The 19,820-nt window shown below is 40.9% G+C and overlaps 1 protein-coding gene across 4 annotated transcripts in view; it reads right to left on the reverse strand.

Moving 5' to 3' along the window:
• CUEDC1 (CUE domain containing 1) overlaps positions 1–19,820 on the reverse strand; it is a 169,553-nt gene that overhangs the window by 83,110 nt on the left and 66,623 nt on the right. For all 4 annotated transcript variants that reach the window (XM_073666679.1, XM_073666676.1, XM_073666677.1 and 1 more), the window contains 2 exons: positions 17,928–18,055; positions 2,767–2,893 (listed from right to left, as the gene is read on the reverse strand). In XM_073666679.1, the coding sequence (XP_073522780.1) occupies positions 2,767–2,893; positions 17,928–18,055 (255 nt within the window). The remainder of the gene's footprint in view (positions 1–2,766; positions 2,894–17,927; positions 18,056–19,820) is intronic.

Raw genomic sequence — 19,820 nt, forward strand, 5'->3', positions numbered from 1 at the left:
TTTTCACTAATTGATTCAGCATTACCCATGTGAAAAATTGCTAAAACAATGGAGAGAATGGCTGTGAGTCCCGCTTACCCCGTCCAGAAAGAGTTCTACATACTGTCAACCACAGGGGGAGAAAGGATCACTTGCCTATTCTTTTAATTAAGTTTACTCTCCAAGTTCAGTGGAAACTGCACAGGTTAAAATGCTCCCGGTAAGGCTATGTTCACGCGATGCATTTTTGCTGCATTTTTTTATGCAAATTTTAAGCGGTGTTTTACAGAACCAGCAAAGTCTATGAGATTTCAGAAATCTCATGCACACACATAGGTTTTTTTCGTGAATGATTTGGAAAACTGTAGCATGTCACTTCTTTCAGCATTTTTGTAGTGTTTTTGCAGCGTTTTTTCACCCATACAAAGCAATGGGTTAGTGGAAAAAAGCAGATACAGCAGTATGTGAAACACATTTATTTTTGTGATTTTCCTAAGTTTAAACCATAATGTCTTGGGCTCATCACCTGAGAATGTCAGTTTAGGATTAGTGCCATTTAATTAGGATTAGCACAGTTTAATTAAATTCCTGATGTGTACGACGTAAATATTGGCTGACCAAGGTGTGAAATTGAACAATGCTGTCTGTGGCCGACCAAAGTAAACAGTGGCCTACAAACTCAATTCTCTGTCAATGTCTTCGGTAAACTATTCCCTACTAATTCACCTCCTCCTGCTGTTACATTTGTAATTGTGTATTTTTTCATGAACTCATTAACTTTTTTGTTCAGAATAGTCACTATTTTTCCAGACATAAAAATCTTCTTCCACTAAATAATTTGATCAAATTGCCCTTTTTCCAAAAATGGTTTTATGGCTTCACATATACAGTAGCTTGCATAGGTGACCTGTGTTCCTGCTTCTGTGATGGAAGCAAAGCTGAACTTTGAGATCCTTAAAAACGCAGCAAAAGCCACAGCAAAACCTGCTTTTTGAAAGCAGGTCTTTACTGACAAGAGAGCAGGTTTTGTCTGCAGAAAAAACGCAGCAAAAATGCATCGTGTGAACATAGCCTAAGGATGCTAAGAGATGTAACAAAACTTTTACAACATTTGCCTTCCCAAACCCAAAATAATCAAACAGGCCTAAAAAAATACCTGGCCCAGCTGTAAACATACTTTTTAACCTTATTGAGCAAACAGAAAGGTAAAAAAGGCTCAAATAAGTAGCCAAAGTGTACTAGCAGGTGTTATAGTGAAAAGTAGAAATTCAAATGCACCACATTTACTGGAAGGTGTGCGTGTTTTTTAGAAGCTATTCTCTCCAATTACCCTGTTCAATTACATTGATCCAATGGTATATATAGATATGGGACCTTAGGCTTTACCTAGGAATCCTGGATGTAGTTTAAAACAGCTTTTATCGTGAAAATACTGAAGCAGCAGCTTCCCCTCTTTAATATGCTGCACTCAGAAAGGGTAATAGGCTGGACCTGAAAGTCGCTTTAAAGCTACATTCACACATCTATATCTAAGGCGAATGTGGTGGCTATCATACTGTGGGGTCATCATTCTGTATGTGAGGGGGCTGTGGGTCTATAATTATGTATGTAGGGGAGCTGTGGGGCCATCATATTGTATACAACGGACCTTTGGGGTCATCCTACTGTATGTAGGAGAGTTGTGGGTGCTTTATACTGTATATAGGGAGCTATTGGGGCATCGTACTGTATATAGGTGGCTATGGTTACAGTTTGGCTATTATAGTCTGTATAAAAGGGCTATATAGGCATCATACTGTGTGTAAAGGAGCATTGGGTCATTATGCTGTATATAGGGGGGCTATGTGGCCACCATACTGTACAATGGGGGGACCATCATACTGTATGTAGGGGAGCTGTGGGTGCTTGATACTGTATTTACGGAGCTGTTGGGGGCATTGTACTTTATATAGCCAGCTGTGGGTACATCATACAATATATAGAGGAGTTGTGTGGCTATTATACTGTGTATAAAGGGGCTATGTGGCCATCATAATGTATAAAGAGGAGCTCTGGGGCCATTATACTGTGTATAGGGGGGCTATGTGGCCATCATACTGTACATTGGGGGCTGTAGGCGACATCATTCTGTATGTAGGGGAGCTGTGGGCCATCATACTGTATGTAGGGGAGCTATGGGGCCATGATACTGTATATGGGGGCTATGTGGCCATCATACTGCATATATGAGGCTGTGGGCCATCATACTGTAGAGAGGACCTATGGGGCCAAAATGCTGTATATATGTGGTTGTGGGGTTGCAATACACTAGGCATCGCAATGCAACACCATTTACTTGTATGAGGTCATGATTGCCGTGTCATCTCAGCCAAAATTTAAGAATGTGATCCACACCCTAACAGAATTTTTCTAAGTGGCCATGGACCCCATTTTAGTTTGAGATCCCTGTTTTAGAGCCTTGTATCTGACCAGCTTCAGTCCCCCTGCACCTATCCCATGCTGCAGAAGGAAAGCTGCTTCTACTAGCAGTGTGGGAGAGTGTTCAGCTGAGACCAGTGGCACGACTAAACTGCTGGTCTGAACTGTCAATCTTCAGGAGTGCACTGCCCCTGGAAAACAGGAAGGTGGGAGGCTGAGGAATGGTGTGCTCCTGAAGAAACAACATGAGAAAACTCACTGTAACACAAGTAAATGTGGTTGAGACATGGACAGGCATGGCAGGAAGAAAGTGGCCATGATTTTTAATCCTGTAAAATCCTTTTCAATGACATTATTTACTTGTCTCACCTGTACACTGTCCATCTGCTGGGGTAATATGCGAAGAAAATCATCAGGCAGACTTCCTAATAGAGGGGGGTTCCAGTTCCTGCACAGTTTTGGTACCTGAGAGCCATTGGCTGGCAAGACGTCAGTCCTAATTTAAAATAATGAGAAATTAATTTCGAAAAAAAAATTTAAATTCACAGATAGCAACCAATTATATTCTCGCATAGTAGCCACATATAGCCACTGTGTGAGTATCACTGGCCTAGAGACTTCCTATGATAGAAATCTCTATTCAGTGCCAATAGAGGCCACATGAAGTATACCATGGCTTCTTGTACAATAAAGATCTCTCGCTTTCATTCACCTAATGTTGAAATATTTCATATCCAACCGGAGAGCTTTACAAGAAACTGCAGATGGAGTTGAAATGCCACAATATTGGGTGAATAAAAGAGCACTTTATTCTACTCCGAACAAATACCTAAACAGCAGCAGCACTTCGGAGAACTGAAGCATCCCTGAGATCATACCGCTTACAGATCTCATCTTATAGAATCATAGAATCATAGAATGGTAGAGTTGGAAGGGACCTCCTGGGTCATCTGGTCCAACCCCCTGCTCAAAGCAGGATTCACTAGATCATCTCAGACAGATGTCTGTCCAGCCTCTGTTTGAAGACGTCCATTGAAGGGGAACTCACCACCTCTCGTGGCAGCCTGTTCCACTCATTAATCACCCTAACTGTCAAAAAGTTTTTTCTAATATCTAATCTGTGTCTCCTCCCATTTAGTTTCATCCCATTGCTTCTAGTCTTTCCTTGTGCAAATGAGAATAAAGATGATCCTTCTACAATGTGACAGCCCTTGACATATTTGTAGACAGCTATTAAGTCTCCTCTCAGTCTTCTTTTTTGCAAGCTAAACATTCCCAAATCCTGCAACCGTTCCTCATAGGACATGGTTTGCAGACCAGTCACCATTCTGGTCGCTCTTCTCTGAACTTGCTCCAGTTTGTCGATGTCTTTTTTAAAATGTGGTGCCCAAAACTGTACACAGTATTCCAGATGAGGTCTGACCAAAGAGGAGTAAAGACCGATAATGACTTCACATGATCTAGACTGTATGCTTCTGTTAATACATCCCAGAATTGTATTTGCCTTTTTTGCTGCTGCATCACACTGTTGACTCATGTTCAGTCTATGATCTATTAGTATACCTAAGTCTTTTTCACATGTACTGTTGCTTAGCTCTATTCCTCCCATTCTGTATATGCTTTTTTCATTCTTCTAACATGTCCATTTCTCAGAAGAATGTTGCTCATCCTTTTGGATTTCTTTCTTTAATATTTTATCAAAACAGTGTACAGCAAATCGATCCTACCATAACTATTAACAGGCTAATTTACACGGGCACCCAAGGCATACCTTATATTTGTACAGCATCTCAATGGAGAGTGTAGGACATAAGAGAATTTAATATTCCCCTGCAATAGTTAGAAATAAATATTACCAAACTGTAAAGCCTAACTTCACTACAAAACCTGTATGCACAAAGCACAATCAGTAACCCATATGGCTCCCCTTTAGTGAATTCAATAATGTTAATTCTTATTTCTTAACAACCACTTGATATCCTCTGTAGGAGACCAACTGGAGTATATTAAGGGTGCAGGTATTCAGGTGGTGAACGCTGCAGCTCTGTAACACACAATCTTTAGTGCATTCCAACCATGAGCTACTAAGTAAGTATGAGAAGAATGCAGAATGAAAGCCACGCCATACAGAACTAAAAACTAAGATTGTAAGGGTTACTAAAGGAAGAGTTCGATAACAAATTACAGTACAGACCAAAAGTTTGGACACACCTTCTCATTTAAAGATTTTTCTGTATTTTCATGACTATGAAAATTGTACATTCACACTGAAGGCATCAAAACTATGAATTAACACATGTGGAATTATATACTTAACAAAAAAGTGTGAAACAACTGAAAATATGTCTTATATTCTAGGTTCTTCAAAGTAGCCACCTTTTGCTTTGATGACTGCTTTGCACACTCTTGGCATTCTCTTGATGAGCTTCAAGAGGTAGTCACCGGAAATGGTTTTCACTTCACAGGTGTGCCCTGTCAGGTTTAATAAGTGGGATTTCTTGCCTTATAAATGGGGTTGGTACCATCAGTTGTGTTGTGCAGAAGTCAGGTGGATACACAGCTGATAGTCCTACTGAATAGACTGTTAGAAATTGTATTATGGCAAGAAAAAAGCAGCCAAGTAAAGAAATACAAGTGGCCATCATTACTTTAAGAAATGAAGGTCAGTCAGTCCGAAAAATTGGGAAAACTTTGAAAGTGTCCCCAAGTGCAGTTGCAAAAACCATCAAGCGCTACAAAGAAACTGGCTCACATGAGGACCGCCCCAGGAAAGGAAGACCAAGAGTCACCTCTGCTTCTGAGAATAAGTTTATCCGAGTCACCAGCCTCAGAAATCGCAGGTTAACAGCAACTCAGATTAGAGACTAGGTCAATGCCACACAGAGTTCTAGCAGCAGACACATCTCTTCAACAACTGTTAAGAGGAGACTTTGTGCAGCAGGTCTTCATGGTAAAATAGCTGCTAGGAAACCACTGCTAAGGACAGGCAATAAGTAGAAGAGACTTCTTTGGGCTAAAGAACACAAGGAATGGACATTAGACCAGTGGAAATCTGTGCTTTGGTCTGATGAATCCAAATTTGAGATCTTTGGTTCCAACCACCGTGTCTTTGTGCGACGCAGAAAAGGTAAACGGATGGACTCTACATGCCTGGTTCCCACCGTGAAGCATGGAGGAGGAGGTGTGATGGTGCTTTGCTGGTGACACTGTTGGGGATTTATTCAAAATTGAAGGCATACTGAACCAGCATGGCTACCACAGCATCTTGCAGCGGCATGCTATTCCATCCGGTTTGCGTTTAGTTGGACCATCATTTATTTTTCAACAAGACAATGACCCCAAACACACCTCCAGGCTGTGTAAGGGCTATTTGACCAAGAAGGAGAGTGATGGGGTGCTATGCCAGATGACCTGGCCTCCACAGTCACCAGACCTGAACCCAATCGAGATGGTTTGGGGTGAGCTGGACCGCAGAGTGAAGGCAAAAGGGCCAACAAGTGCTAAGCATCTCTGGGAACTCCTTCAAGATTGTTGGAAGACCATTTCCGGTGACTACCTCTTGAAGCTCATCAAGAGAATGCCAAGAGTGTGCAAAGCAGTCATCAAAGCAAAAGGTGGCTACTTTGAAGAACCTAGAATATAAGACATATTTTCAGTTGTTTCACACTGTTTTGTTAAGTGTATAATTCCACATGTGTTAATTCATAGTTTTGATGCCTTCAGTGTGAATGTACAATTTTCATAGTCATGAAAAAACAGAAAAATCTTTAAATGAGAAGGTGTGTCCAAACTTTTGGTCTGTACTGTATATATCAAGTAAAGACGGACTTCAAGAGCTATTCCCGATGTAGAGATCTATGGTAGGGATGACTGTTTCTGTGTCTCCCCTGTGCAACATATTTCACCGGTATATTGCAGAACATGTGAAAGAGGCAGGAGACAGTAGTTCATCAATATACAGAAATATATGCACACACAAGTTGATATAAGTATTGAACATGTCACCAACTTCCTAAGTAAATATATTTCTAAAGGTGCTATTGACATTAAATTCTCACCAGATGTCGGTAATAACCCATCCAATCTACACAGGCAAAGAAATCAAACTATAGATTCCATAAATTAAGTTGTGTGTAGTAATGAGAAATAACACAGGGAAAAAGTATTGATCACACTTACTGAAATGTAATTAATACTTCTTACAAAAGCCTTTGTTGGTGATGACAGCTTCAACACGCCTCCTGTATGGAGAAACTAGTCGCATACATTGCTCAGATGTGATTTTGGCCCATTCTTCCACACAAACACTCTTCAAATCCTGAAGGTTCTGTGGTCACCTTCTATGAACTCTGAGCTTTAGTTCTTTCCATAAATGTTCTATTGGATTCAGGTCAGGTGACTGGCTGGGCCTTTCTAGCAGCTTTATTTTCTTTCTCTGAAACCAATTGAGCGTTTTCATTACTGTGTGTTTGGGATCATTGTCTTGCTGAAATGTTCACCCTCATTACATCTTCATCATCCTGGTAGATGGCAGCAGAGTATTTTTTCAAGAATGTCTCGGTCCATTCATCCTTCCTTCAATTATATGAAGTTTGCCAGTGCCTTATGCTGAAAAACGGCCCCACACCATGATATTTCCACCTCCAAACTCCACTGTTGCTATGGTGTTTTTGGGGTGATATGCAGAGCCTTTTGGCCTCCAAACATGGTGTGTATTATGGCATCCAAACATTTAAATTTTGGTCTCATCTGACCAGATTATATTCTTCCACTATTTTACAGGCTTGTCTAAATGTTGTTGAGCAAACTTTAAAACCCACTTGAACATGCTTTTTGATCAGCAATGGAGTCTTGGGTGGTGAGTGTGCATTACAGGCCATGGAGGTTGAGTGCATTACTTATGGTTTTCTTTGAAACAATTGTACCTGCTGATTCCAGGTCTGTCTGTAGCTCTCCACAGGTGGTTCTTGGCTCTTGGACAACTCTTCTGATGACTCTTTTCACTCCTCTGACTGAAATCTTGCATGGAACACATAATCATGGCTGGTTTATGGTGAATTTATGTTCTTTCCACTTCCCGATTATGGCCCCAACAGTGCTCAATTGAACCTTCAGTAGTTTACAAATTCTTCTGTAATCCAGGCCATCAGTATGTTTTGTAACAATAATGTTGCGAAGGTTTTGAGACAACTCACTAGTTTTACCCATCAGGAGATGTTTCTTGTGTGGCACCTTGGTAATGAGACACCTTTTATAGGCCATCAGTTGAACCAGTTGATATTATTTTTCACTAAGTAGCAGGATTGCTTTCTAATTAATGATAGATTTCAGCTGGTGTCATGACTTTTCATGGCTTTTTGCACCTCTGTTTCTTCATGTGTTCAATAGTTTTTCCCTGTGTCATTTCTCATTATCACACATAACTTAATTTATGGACATCTATGGTTTGATTTCTTTGCCTGTGTGGATTGCACGGGTTGTTACTGACAGCTGGTGAGAATTTAATGTCAATAGCACCTTTAGAAATATATTTACTTGGTACAAAACTTATTTCACCCACAGTATGTATGTATATTAAAAGCAAATACCAGTAACCGTTCCATTAGCAGAAAATGTGCCATAACACAGTCTCCACCATTTATGACACATGATGTTGTATGCTTTGGATCACGAGCTCCTTCCTTTCTTTCATACTGTTCTCTTTGCATTACTTTGGATGCAAGTTAAAGGGGTTGTACAGCACAAACATACTGATGTTCGGCCATCAATATCAGATCAGTGAGAATCCAACACCTGTCACCCCACCCATCAGCTGATACCTGCTGAGGCAGCAGCTGGATCTGAGCAATATACCGCAGCTCTGTACATTATGTATTGGTCACTGCCACGTTCGGTAGTTTATCCCCCATACACCCAAGATCTGCCATTTTAAGCACAGCAAACAACAATACAGAACTATTAAAGTGTATTCTACAAGAGATCAAGCATTCACAGCACAGAAGATCAATGCTGTATGAGAAGTACCAGATCTGTAAGGATCTGAACTATTAAAATATCACATTATTTATCCTAGTCATCATAGAGCTATTACTAATAATGATAATATTAACCTCCAAAAAATGGGGAAAAAAACAAACAGATAAAAACATGCCACTTTTCAAGATAGGTCTAGCTCAAAGAGGGGGCAGTGGCACCTATCAGACACATATTGCATAATGCATACATTCTGTACCGACAAAAACTAAATATGTACCACAGGACCTACAAGGGATGACTACCTGATACTTATTTTCTTCAGTTCTTGCCCATAGACTGCTTTTATCTCATTTCCATGCAGGTAGAGCTGTGACCTGTAAGTACAGTTTAGTTTGCTATAGTCTGAGACACGCCTACCGTTCCCTTATTGGTCCAGATTGCTGCTGGCTCCCTACCCTTACAGCTGAGCCTGTCAAAGGGAATCTATCAGTAGGATCAACCCCTGCAAGCCGACTATATGGCCAAGTGGGCCATAGGAAGCTGAATAACATGATCCCTTGATATCTGCGATCCGATGTCTTATTCCAGAGAAATCCATGTTCTTCTTATATGTAAATAAGCTGTTAAACGCTACTATTACTATTCCCATGTCATTACCTCTAATACTACTATGGTACTAATACTACTATTCCCATGACACTATACCCAATATTACTAATATTTCAATGTCGTTACTGCTAATAATACTACTTTTACTAATCCTATGTCATTACCTCTAATACTACTACTATTTCCATGTCTTTGTAACATGGGTTAAAAAAAGACTCAGGTCCATCAAGTTCAGCCTTTCACTACTACTAATATTGCTACTACTATTCCCATGTCACTAGCCCTAATAGTACTAACATTTCAATGTGGTTATAGCTGATAATACTACTTTTACCATGTCAGTACTGCTAATATTAATACTACTATTCGCATGTCACTACAGAAAGTACTATTCCCAGATCACTACCATGCCATTACTTCCAAAACTAACACTTTTTTTATGTCACTACTGCTAAAAGTATAGCTATACCCATGTTATTTCTGCTTTCTAGCCATTCTAAGGCTATAACCAGGGCTGTGGAGTCGGTAAGCCAAACCTCCGACTCCTCAATTTCCCTGACCCCACGACTCCCTCATACATGGCTCATGCTTAAGTGATAAATTTACTGTAGCACAGATTCATCTCAGCTAAAAGTCTAGACCAGTGTTTCCCAAACTCCATCCTCACAGCCCCCCACAGGTCATGTTTTCAGGATCTCCTTAGTATTACACAGGTGAGAGAATTCCTGATGCCTTGATGATACTTCAATCACCTGTGTAATACTGAAAACATGACCTGTGGGGGGCCGTGAGGATGGGGTTTGGGAAACACTGGTCTAGACCCTTAGATCAGGAATAGGACAGACATTTATAGGGCATTTCATAACTTTCCCAAATTCTTATGAAAATAATATTCCCCACAAACTGCATTGAACTACTGTACCCAATTTATTATATATTTTAGGAGTCGGTCCATTTTATACCAACTCCGACTCCACAGCCCTGGTTACAATCACACATCAGTTTTCATTTTTAAATCTGTGTAAAATGAACTGCTTTTATCTCAATCGTTTTCTATCCATTTTTAAAAACTGAAGGTGATGAAAGGTTAATTTTTTTTTATCCATTGACACTTAAAAGGATGGAACTCTGAAGTGCAAAATATGTGTTAAGTGTGCTCTTCCTTTAACCCAGATCCCCACAGACTTTAATGGCAAAGTGTGATCCAAACACGTGATGACAGGCACAGGGGTCTTCTGCAGACCCCCGGCTGTCATGACGTCCCATTGTGATCACGTGACAGGGGTGCCAAAGGTCAAAGTTTGTGACGCGCTTCCGCCCGGCGCATGTTAAGTGCCGCTGTCAGTGATGGACAGCGGCAATTAACTGGTTAACAGCCGCAGGTGGATCTTGGATCCACCCATGGCTGTTTGAATCAGCCATCAAGTGCCTCTATCAGCCATCAAGTGCAGGGAAAGATGCAGGCTCAGCGCTGGAGCCCGCATCAAAGGCAGGGACACGGCCAATAATGTAAATATAGGTTATTGGTTGTGAAGGGGTTAAAATAGGTCATCAATATAGTTAATCCTGAGTGAAATGTTATTCCTAAGGCCCCCCAAGACATTCGACTAATGTGGCCAAACCCAAACCGAAATAGCATCTGACACTATAATGTGTATGATGGTGCTGCTAATGGTGCCAGCCGACTGTTTGCAGAGGGTTGCATATTGTTCCCTCGGATTGTTCTCCCATATGTCCGCCGGCGGCTTTCTCATATCGAACACAAGAGCGTGAGGCCGAGCAAGAACTCCTGTGTTTGGGAGAGTCAGCCGAGACAGCAGTCGGCTGAATAATCGAGCAAAGCATTGTCTGTCCGACAGCTATCTAATGTGTATGTCTTGCTATGTGTCTTTTGTCTTGTTAGCTCTGTGTGCAGTTTTGCTGTGGAAGTAAAGAGAATCCGCATGAGCACAAGGTCGCCACTGTTCGCTGCTCCATGATTTCAGCTCATTGGAATGCAGAGATTTAATTACAAAGTAAATAGAAGCAGTTCTGGAGTTTTCCAGCAGGAGGCAGCATCAGTGCACACACAGCTGATGGTGAAATCACAGCCATAACAATCTGCTGCTATATTTATTGTGCTCCATGCTATGTGCATATGTGCACATTTTTCTGGCTCTCAGATTGGTACATCACTTAGCTACTATAATAAACCAGTAGTGAGATTATTTGCCTTAAATCGACAGTTACGTTCGCATTAAAGGGCTTTTCTGGAAATACACTTTTTATGTCGAAAAGCTTATGCAGCCAAGGATGTTATTTTCAAGCCCATGTCAAAGAAAATGAAAAACTTATTTATGGAAAATCCATTTGATTCATTCTACCTTACCTCTAATCTAATAGTGTGAAAAAAAAGCATTTTATAAAATAAATAAATCAATAAAGTTTAGTATTACTACATTTTGGAGCAGACACTACGGCCCAGATTCATCACCACTGGCGTTGTTCACACTGGTACTGATGAGGGGGCATGCTGAAGTCATAGGCACCTGATTCACAAGCATCTCACAACTACAGGAAGATTTGTGGCATAAGGTACACCACAGCACGCCAAGAGTTAGACAAGGGGGCATCGCCACACCCCGTCCCAGCTCGGTCCATTTTGGCTCAGTTGGCTGAAAACACAAAGAGTTCCAATATTTTTGCACAATGTTACATATTGCAAAGAAATGCAACTTTTCAAAGTGTTTCACGAGCAGTTTGATGACTAAAACACAAAATAATGCAGGCCATAGTGAGACAGTAGTCAGTGGCATAAGGAAACATCTGAGGAGCCTGCTAATGAATGGTAAGGTGACTCACAGGATAGACATCTCTGAGCGCCTACACCACATGTGAGGACTGCTCTTGGCATGGACAATCAAGGACTATCAGATGTTCCGTCTGATCAAACTCTCATTATTGGTGCCTGCCTGCTCTTTGTGGAAAAATACAGTACAGACCAAAAGTTTGGACACACCTTCCCATTTAAAGATTTTTCTGTATTTTCATGACTATGAAAATTGTACATTCACACTGAAGGCATCAAAACTATGAATTAACACATGTGGAATTATATACTTATCAAAAAAGTGTGAAACAACTGAAAATATGTCTTATATTCTAGGTTCTTCAAAGCAGCCACCTTTTGCTTTGATGACTGCTTTGCACACTCTTGGCATTCTCTTGATGAGCTTCAAGAGGTAGTCACCGGAAATGGTTTTCACTTCACAGGTGTGCCCTGTCAGGTTTAATAAGTGGGATTTCTTGCCTTATAAATGGGGTTGGGACCATCAGTTGTGTTGTGCAGAAGTCTGGTGGATACACAGCTGATAGTCCTACTGAATAGACTGTTAGCTGCTTTTTTCTTGCCATAATACAAATTCTAAGTAAAGAAAAACGAGTGGCCATCATTACTTTAAGAAATGAAGGTCAGTCAGTGCGAAAAATTGGGAAAACTTTGAAAGTGTCCGCAAGTGCAGTTGCAAAAACCATCAAGTGCTACAAAAAAACCGGCTCACATGAGGACCGCCCCAGGAAAGGAAGACCAAGAGTCACCTCTGCTTCTGAGGATAAGTTTATCCGAGTCACCAGCCTCAGAAATCGCAGGTTAACAGCAGCTCAGATTAGAGACCAGGTCAATGCCACACAGAGTTCTAGCAGCAGACACATCTCTACAACAACTGTTAAGAGGAGACTTTGTGCAGCAGGCCTTCATGGTAAAATAGCTGCTAGGAAACCACTGCTAAGGAAAGGCAACAAGCAGAAGAGACTTGTTTGGGCTAAAGAACACAAGGAATGGACATTAGACCAGTGGAAGTCTGTGCTTTGATCTGATGAGTCCAAATTTGAGATCTTTGGTTCCCACCACCGTGTCTTTGTGAGACGCAGAAAAGGTGAACGGATGGACTCTACATGCCTGGTTCCCACCGTGAAGCATGGAGGAGGAGGTGTGATGGTGTGGGGGTGCTTTGCTGGTGACACTGTTGGGGATTTATTCAAAATTGAAGGCATACTGAAGCAGCATGGCTACCACAGCATCTTGCAGCGGCATGCTATTCCATCCGGTTTGTGTTTAGTTAGACCATCATTTATTTTTCAACAGGACAATGACCCCAAACACACCTCCAGGCTGTGTAAGGGCTATTTGACCAAGAAGGAGAGTGATGGGGTGCTACGCCAGATGACCTGGCCTCCACAGTCACCAGACCTGAACCCAATCGAGATGGTTTGGGGTGAGCTGGACCGCAGAGTGAAGGCAAAAGGGCCAACAAGTGCTAAGCATCTCTGGGAACTCCTTCAAGATTGTTGGAAGACCATTTCCGGTGACTACCTCTTGAAGCTCATCAAGAGAATGCCAAGAGTGTGCAAAGCAGTCATCAAAGCAAAAGGTGGCTACTTTGAAGGACCTAGAATATAAGACATATTTTCAGTTGTTTCACACTTTTTTGTCAAGTATATAATTCCACATGTGTTAATTCATAATTTTGATGCCTTCAGTGTGAATGCACAATTTTCATAGTCATGAAAATACAGAAAAATCTTTAAACGAGAAGGTGTGTCCAAACTTTTGGTCTGTACTGTATATTCCTTGCATCATAAATATCAAAATTTGGGCTGTCCTTATCAACCCCTTATTGATCCAGCCATTTTTCCGCCTTTCTTCCAAAAGCCATAAGTTTCTAAGTTTTCCCACCAAAACAGGAGTGTCTTATGTAAGATGAATTGTAGCTTTTAATGGCACCATTTAAAAAAGCACTTCCATCAAAATGTTTATCCTCTTAATATATTGCAATCATCATATTATATAGCACTGTGTACTTACAATTGCTCATTTTACCCCTCTACCAGCTAATTCTTCTCTTTTCCATTAGATCTATGACATCACGTAATTAAAAACTGACTGTCTGAATTCTTCTAAGCTCTATGTAGAAAGAGGAGGTAAATTTTCTCTGTGGGAGTCATCAATCACTACAAAAGGATAGGAGCGGAGCGGCTGGGTCAGGAGTTGAAGAGGGGACTGATTAATATAGCGACAAGAGACTTCCTGTTTCTACATAGAGCAGAGGAAAGAGAGGAATTAACTGGGTAAAAAAAGGCAAATGAGCAATTGTAAGTACACAGTGCCATATAATATGATTGCAATATACACCGCGTGCAGAATTATTAGGCAAATGCGTATTTTGATCACATGATACTTTTTATACATGTTGTCCTACTCCAAGCTGCATAGGCTTGAGAGCCAACTACCAATTAAGTAAATCTGGTGATGTGCATCTCTGTAATGAGGAGGGGTGTTGTCTAATGACATCAACACCCTATATAAGGTGTGCTTAATTATTAGGCAACTTCCTTTCCTTTGGCAAAATGGGGTAGAAGAGAGATTTGACGGGCTCTGAAAAGTCCAAAATTGTGAGATGTCTTGCAGAGGGATGCAGCGTCTTGAAATTTCCAAACTTTTGAAGCGTGATCACCGAACAATCAAGCATTTCATGGCAAATAGCCAACAGGGTCGCAAGAAGCGTGTTGGCCAAAAAAGGCGCAAAATAACTGCCCATGAATTGAGGAAAATCAAGCGTGAAGCTGCCAAGATGCCATTTGCCACCAGTTTTGCCATATTTCAGAGCTGCAACGTTACTGGAGTATCAAAAAGCACAAGGTGTATGATACTCGGGGACATGGCCAAGGTAAGGAAGGCTGAAAAAACGACCACCTTTGAACAAGAAACATAAGATAAAACGTCAAGAATGGGCCAAGAAATATCTTAAAACTGATTTTTCAAAGGTTTTATGGACTGATGAAATGAGGGTGACTCTTGATGGGCCAGATGGATGGGCCAGAGGATGGATCAGTAAAGGGCAGAGAGCTCCACTCCGACTCAGACGCCAGCAAGGTGGAGGTGGGGTACTGGTATGGGCTGGTATCATCAAAGATGAACTTTTGGGACCTTTTCAGGTTCAGGATGGAGTGAAGCTCAACTCCCAGACCTACTGCCAGTTTCTGGAAGACAACTTCTTCAAGCAGTGGTACAGGAAGAAGTCAGTATCGTTCAAGAAAAAGATGATTTTCATGCAGGACAATGCTCCATCACATGCATCCAACTACTTCACAGCGTGGCTGGCCAGTAAAGGTCTAAAAGAAGAAAAAATAATGACATGGCCTCCTTGTTCACTTGATCTGAACCCCATAGAGAACCTGTGGTCCATCATAAAATATGAGATCTACAGGGAGGGAAAACAGTACACCTCTCGGAACAGTGTCTGGGAGGCTGTGGTGGCTGCTGCACGCAATGTTGATCTAAAACAGATCAAGCAACTGACAGAATCTATGGATGGAAGGCTGTTGAGTGTCATCATAAAGAAAGGTGGCTATATTGATCACTAAATTTTTTGTTTTTTGTTTTTGCATGTCAGAAATGTTTATTTCTAAATTTTGTGCACTGATATTGGTTTACCTGGTGAAAATAAACAAGTGAGATGGGATTATATTTGGTTTTTATTAAGTTGCCTAATAATTCTGCACAGTAATAGTTACCTGCACAAACAGATATCCTCCTAAGATAGCCAAATCTAAAAAAAAAACACTCCAACTTCCAAAAATATTAAGCTTGGATATTTATGAGTCTTTTGGGTTGATTGAGAACATAGTTGTTGATCAATAATAAAAATAATCCTCTAAAATACAACTTGCCTAATAATTCTGCACACAGTGTATTAAGAGGATAAAAACTGTAATGCAAGTGCTTGTTTAAGTTACAATAAATGTGCTAGTAGGACAACCGAAAAAGGCTTTGTGGAGTACAACAAAAACAAAAAAAAAACAGGAAACCCTCCACAGTTTTTGGATTAACTATGCGGTAAAAATCAAATGATAACTTTATTCAATACTTACTTTATTTAGTCAATACTATTATGGTGATACCAAATGTTTAAAAAAAATGGGTTGTATCATCATATTCTAGGAGCCATAACTTTTTTTTCTGCCAAAGGCAAAATGAAAGCTGTATGAGGGCATATTTTTGCAGTAAAAACTGTACTTTTTTTATTTGTACCATTTTGGCGCACACAATTTTTTGATCACTTTTATATTTTGTGGGTCTTTTTTAATCATGTTAAACTATTTGAACTGTTTTTTAGTTGAACTTTGCTTTTGTCACAAATTAGATTATATCAGTAGTGATGAGGGCAAGTACTCGTTACTGAAGTTTGTCTAGGGTGTTCGGGTATGCACTGAGTATCGCGGGTGCTCGACTGAGATGTTCGCGTCCCCGAAGCCGCGTGTTTCAGAGCTGTTAGACAGCCACAAAACATGCGGGGATTGCCTGACAAACAAGGAGACTCGAACACCTCACTCGAGCACCCGCGATACTCGACGCATACAAGAGCACCCTAGGCAAACTCGAGTAACGAGCACTTGTGCCGATCACTAAATATAAGATTGGTCAGGTGAAGAAACATAACGCTACAATCCTTCATTTTATATAAGCTCATTATAAAGTGAATATGTCAGCTAGGTTTTGCTATTTATTCTGAGAGCAGCATGATGCTGGGCATAGAACCTGATTCCAGCAATGTCTCAATTACTGGGCTGTGTGTTGTTGCTTCAATAAATCAGTGTTTTATGAGAAGTCGTCTAGTTTTAGCACTAGAGGACTAGTTATCTTGTGCTGTGTAGTCCTTCTGCTCTGTGTAACCCCGCCCCACCACTTAGCAGCATTCAGCCAATGTACACAGAAAGCTGCCAATCAGTGGTGGGGGCGGGGCTGTGCAGAGCTCAGCATTCAAGCACCACTCCAGCATTTTTTTTTATTGCAGCACCGCAATGGTGCTTCTAATACAAGGTCCCTGACCTGAGCATTACACTAACCTGCCGCCGTCTTCACCTTCTATCGCTGGCTTCCAGTCAGTCTCTGGCAGTTTGTGACCTGTCGGATCGCTCCAGTGTTTGCGGGAGCAAGCTAGAGGTTCCTTTTCAATGTAAGTCTATGAGAGCCTCGTTCTGGTCTTATAGAATTGCAGTGAACACGTGTGACCGTTACTCCTGACTTCCGGACAGTCAAAAGTTGCGGCCACAAGATGGTGCTGTGGGATTGGAGCGGAGCTGGAAAAAGGTGAAGATGGCGGCGGGTAACTATAAGGCTACAGGAAGGGACTTTAGGTTAGAAGCACCACTCCGGGGCTGAAAAAAATGCTGGAGTGATGCCTTCGGATAACTGCTAGATCTGCAGCAGAGAAAACAGTGATTTTATAAAACTTACAGCATGCAGACCAGTAAGTGATACATCACCGGAATCTTTGTCTCTGTCACTACATAATGCAGCTCTCAGATTACATTGCAAAAGCCGAATGATAAATTCCCTTTAAAGTAATAAAAAAGCCACAAAGCTATATATAGGCTTCACAGGCATAGTTTCACAACAGACATTAATTCCATAACCACATGATATGTCATCAATGTCTAATAGATGCAACCCATGCGCAGCCATCTATTTGGTCACTGTGGTCTGGGCACTGGTAGGAACAGGGTATCAGGGGGTTCTGAATGTGGGTATAGGTTCCAGAGCTTGTGACATCTATTAGATATTTACGGCACATTCCAGTGTATACACCTATACTGTCAGTCAAGGGACAATCCCTTTAAAATACACCATAGTTAGGATACATTTAAGCACTGCAGATTTGAAAGGAAGTTGGAAAGTTGTTGTTTCTGAAGAATGAGACATAATCTACAGCATGTGAATTCTTGTAAACTTCAGCTTTTGTAATGGCCCAATCAAGCCAGGCCACCTCAAAGTAGAGAGCAAGACGCAGCAGTATATCATGCTAAGGATTGAATGGTAATACGCAGTAACATAGCACTAACACCAACTCTCAGCAGGGATGCATACATCAAGTTACTTTTGTTCTAAGAGCATATACATAACTTACCGAGGTGGAGGAGTAGGTGGGGTTTGTGGATGAGGTCTATCTGACAAATGCACATCATAGGTAGGAGGAGAATACACAGGAGGGGGTTCCTCGTCAGAACTGTCTGGTTCTAGAGTCCTTTCCAGAATCTAGAAAAAAAACAAAAAAACAGATCAAAGCCAAAAACAATGTCCAGTGCAACACTTTTGTCTACATAAGACTTGTACCAAAGAATATGGTAAAATGCGATAAATTATGGGATTTATTGCTTGGGATTTCAATTCAGATGTGGCTAAACATGGAGAACCTAGTCTGACTGGTTAATTTGATGGATTAAGAATATAATGCATTTTCAGCAAATTGAAGGAGTGGTCCGAAATTAATATTAATTTTAATCCTAAAAGTCTCTCTATTTACTGTAATAATCTAATCTCTTTTCTAATACACTTTATTAAAAAGTCCCTAATGTTCCATCACTAATCTATCTAACTGCTTTACTTTTTATTTACCTACTTCTGTTTTGATGACATTTTGTTTGAGAATCCTCAGTGCATGCTGGGATACTCAAATGGGACGTCATTGGGGTGGCAGAGGCTGCAGTCACTGCCGCAGCCTCTATAACCACCCTGAAATGAAGCGTGATCGGTGACGTTAGTTTTTAGTGGCTGGGCTAGTCCCTGCTGTACTGAGTGAGCAAGCATCGGTTGTCAATTCCAACGTATGTTCAGTACGAGTTCCCTTATTGCTATGCTATATACTTTTCAATGCAAAGTGACAGTGCACTCCCTCGATGACTCTGATGAGAAGTGATGAGCCAGCAAGACAGCGCACTGTCAGTGCACATTGTAAGGTGATTATCTCCTTACAATGCGCACTGACAGTACGCGCTCTTGCAGGCTTGTCATCAAAGCTGGAGAGAGAGCGCACTGTCACTAAAATGAAACTGCACAGTGACAAGCAAGCTCGTACTGAACATATGTCAGAATCGATAACTGATGCATGCTCAGTACAGCATGGACTCGCCCAGCCCCTAAAACAGATGTGACTGATGACGCTTTGTTTCAAGGTGGGGACAAATGGACATAGGTTGTGGTAATGAGGCAGCCTCTTCCCCTGATGACGTCCCAATTGCGTATCCCACCATGCACTGAGCATTCTCAAATGAAATATCATTAAAACGGAAGTAGGTAAAAAAAAATAAATAGAGCTGTTAGATAGATTAGAAAGGGAATGGCAGTGACTTTTTAATTAAAGTAAAGAAATTCAATTATTACGATAAATAGACAGACATTTAGGATTAAGATCAATATTAGTTTCGGACCAGCCATTTGAGTTCTGTGCAACCACTGTGTCAGTTTCTTGTGGTTTTCAAGATTACTGCTTGCTGTAATTCAGTGGTAACATATTTTGAAAACCTGTCCTGGTGAGACGATTTTATCATGTGCCGTCACTTGTTCCCGGAGCATAGGAAATAAACTGCTGCCAGAGGCATCTTGAAGTGGCTTTTTCCCCTCTAAGTCAAACTGAGTGCAAATGTTTATGGTGGAATCGGGATAACCGCTCCCAGCCTACAGCTAAGATTTAAATATACAATTGGTAATCAGAAACCAGAATAATACTTCATGTTACTTTCTAGTCTTTCATCAAAGTAGAAAGATATCCAGTTAAGGAATATAGAAGCTATCCTTTATGTAAAGAAAAATCAAAATGGAACGTAAAATATTTTGAGGAATTTGAGGGCATTTTCCAACTTATGATACAGTTAATAACCTGAAATTGCTCTCTAACACGGCATGGTCCACAAGAAAAGCAAATTAGGCAGGGTCACAGGACCTACGATCTAGTTTCATAACTTGGCATTACTACTTGGGTACTGGTTAAAAGCTGACAAAGCTAAGAAAAACATTTTTAGAA

This window comes from Phyllobates terribilis, unplaced genomic scaffold (assembly GCF_046119375.1).
Source record: "Phyllobates terribilis strain yellow unplaced genomic scaffold, ASM4611937v1 Scaffold_2__4_contigs__length_985480577, whole genome shotgun sequence".
In the NCBI taxonomy this organism is placed as follows: domain Eukaryota; kingdom Metazoa; phylum Chordata; class Amphibia; order Anura; family Dendrobatidae; genus Phyllobates; species Phyllobates terribilis.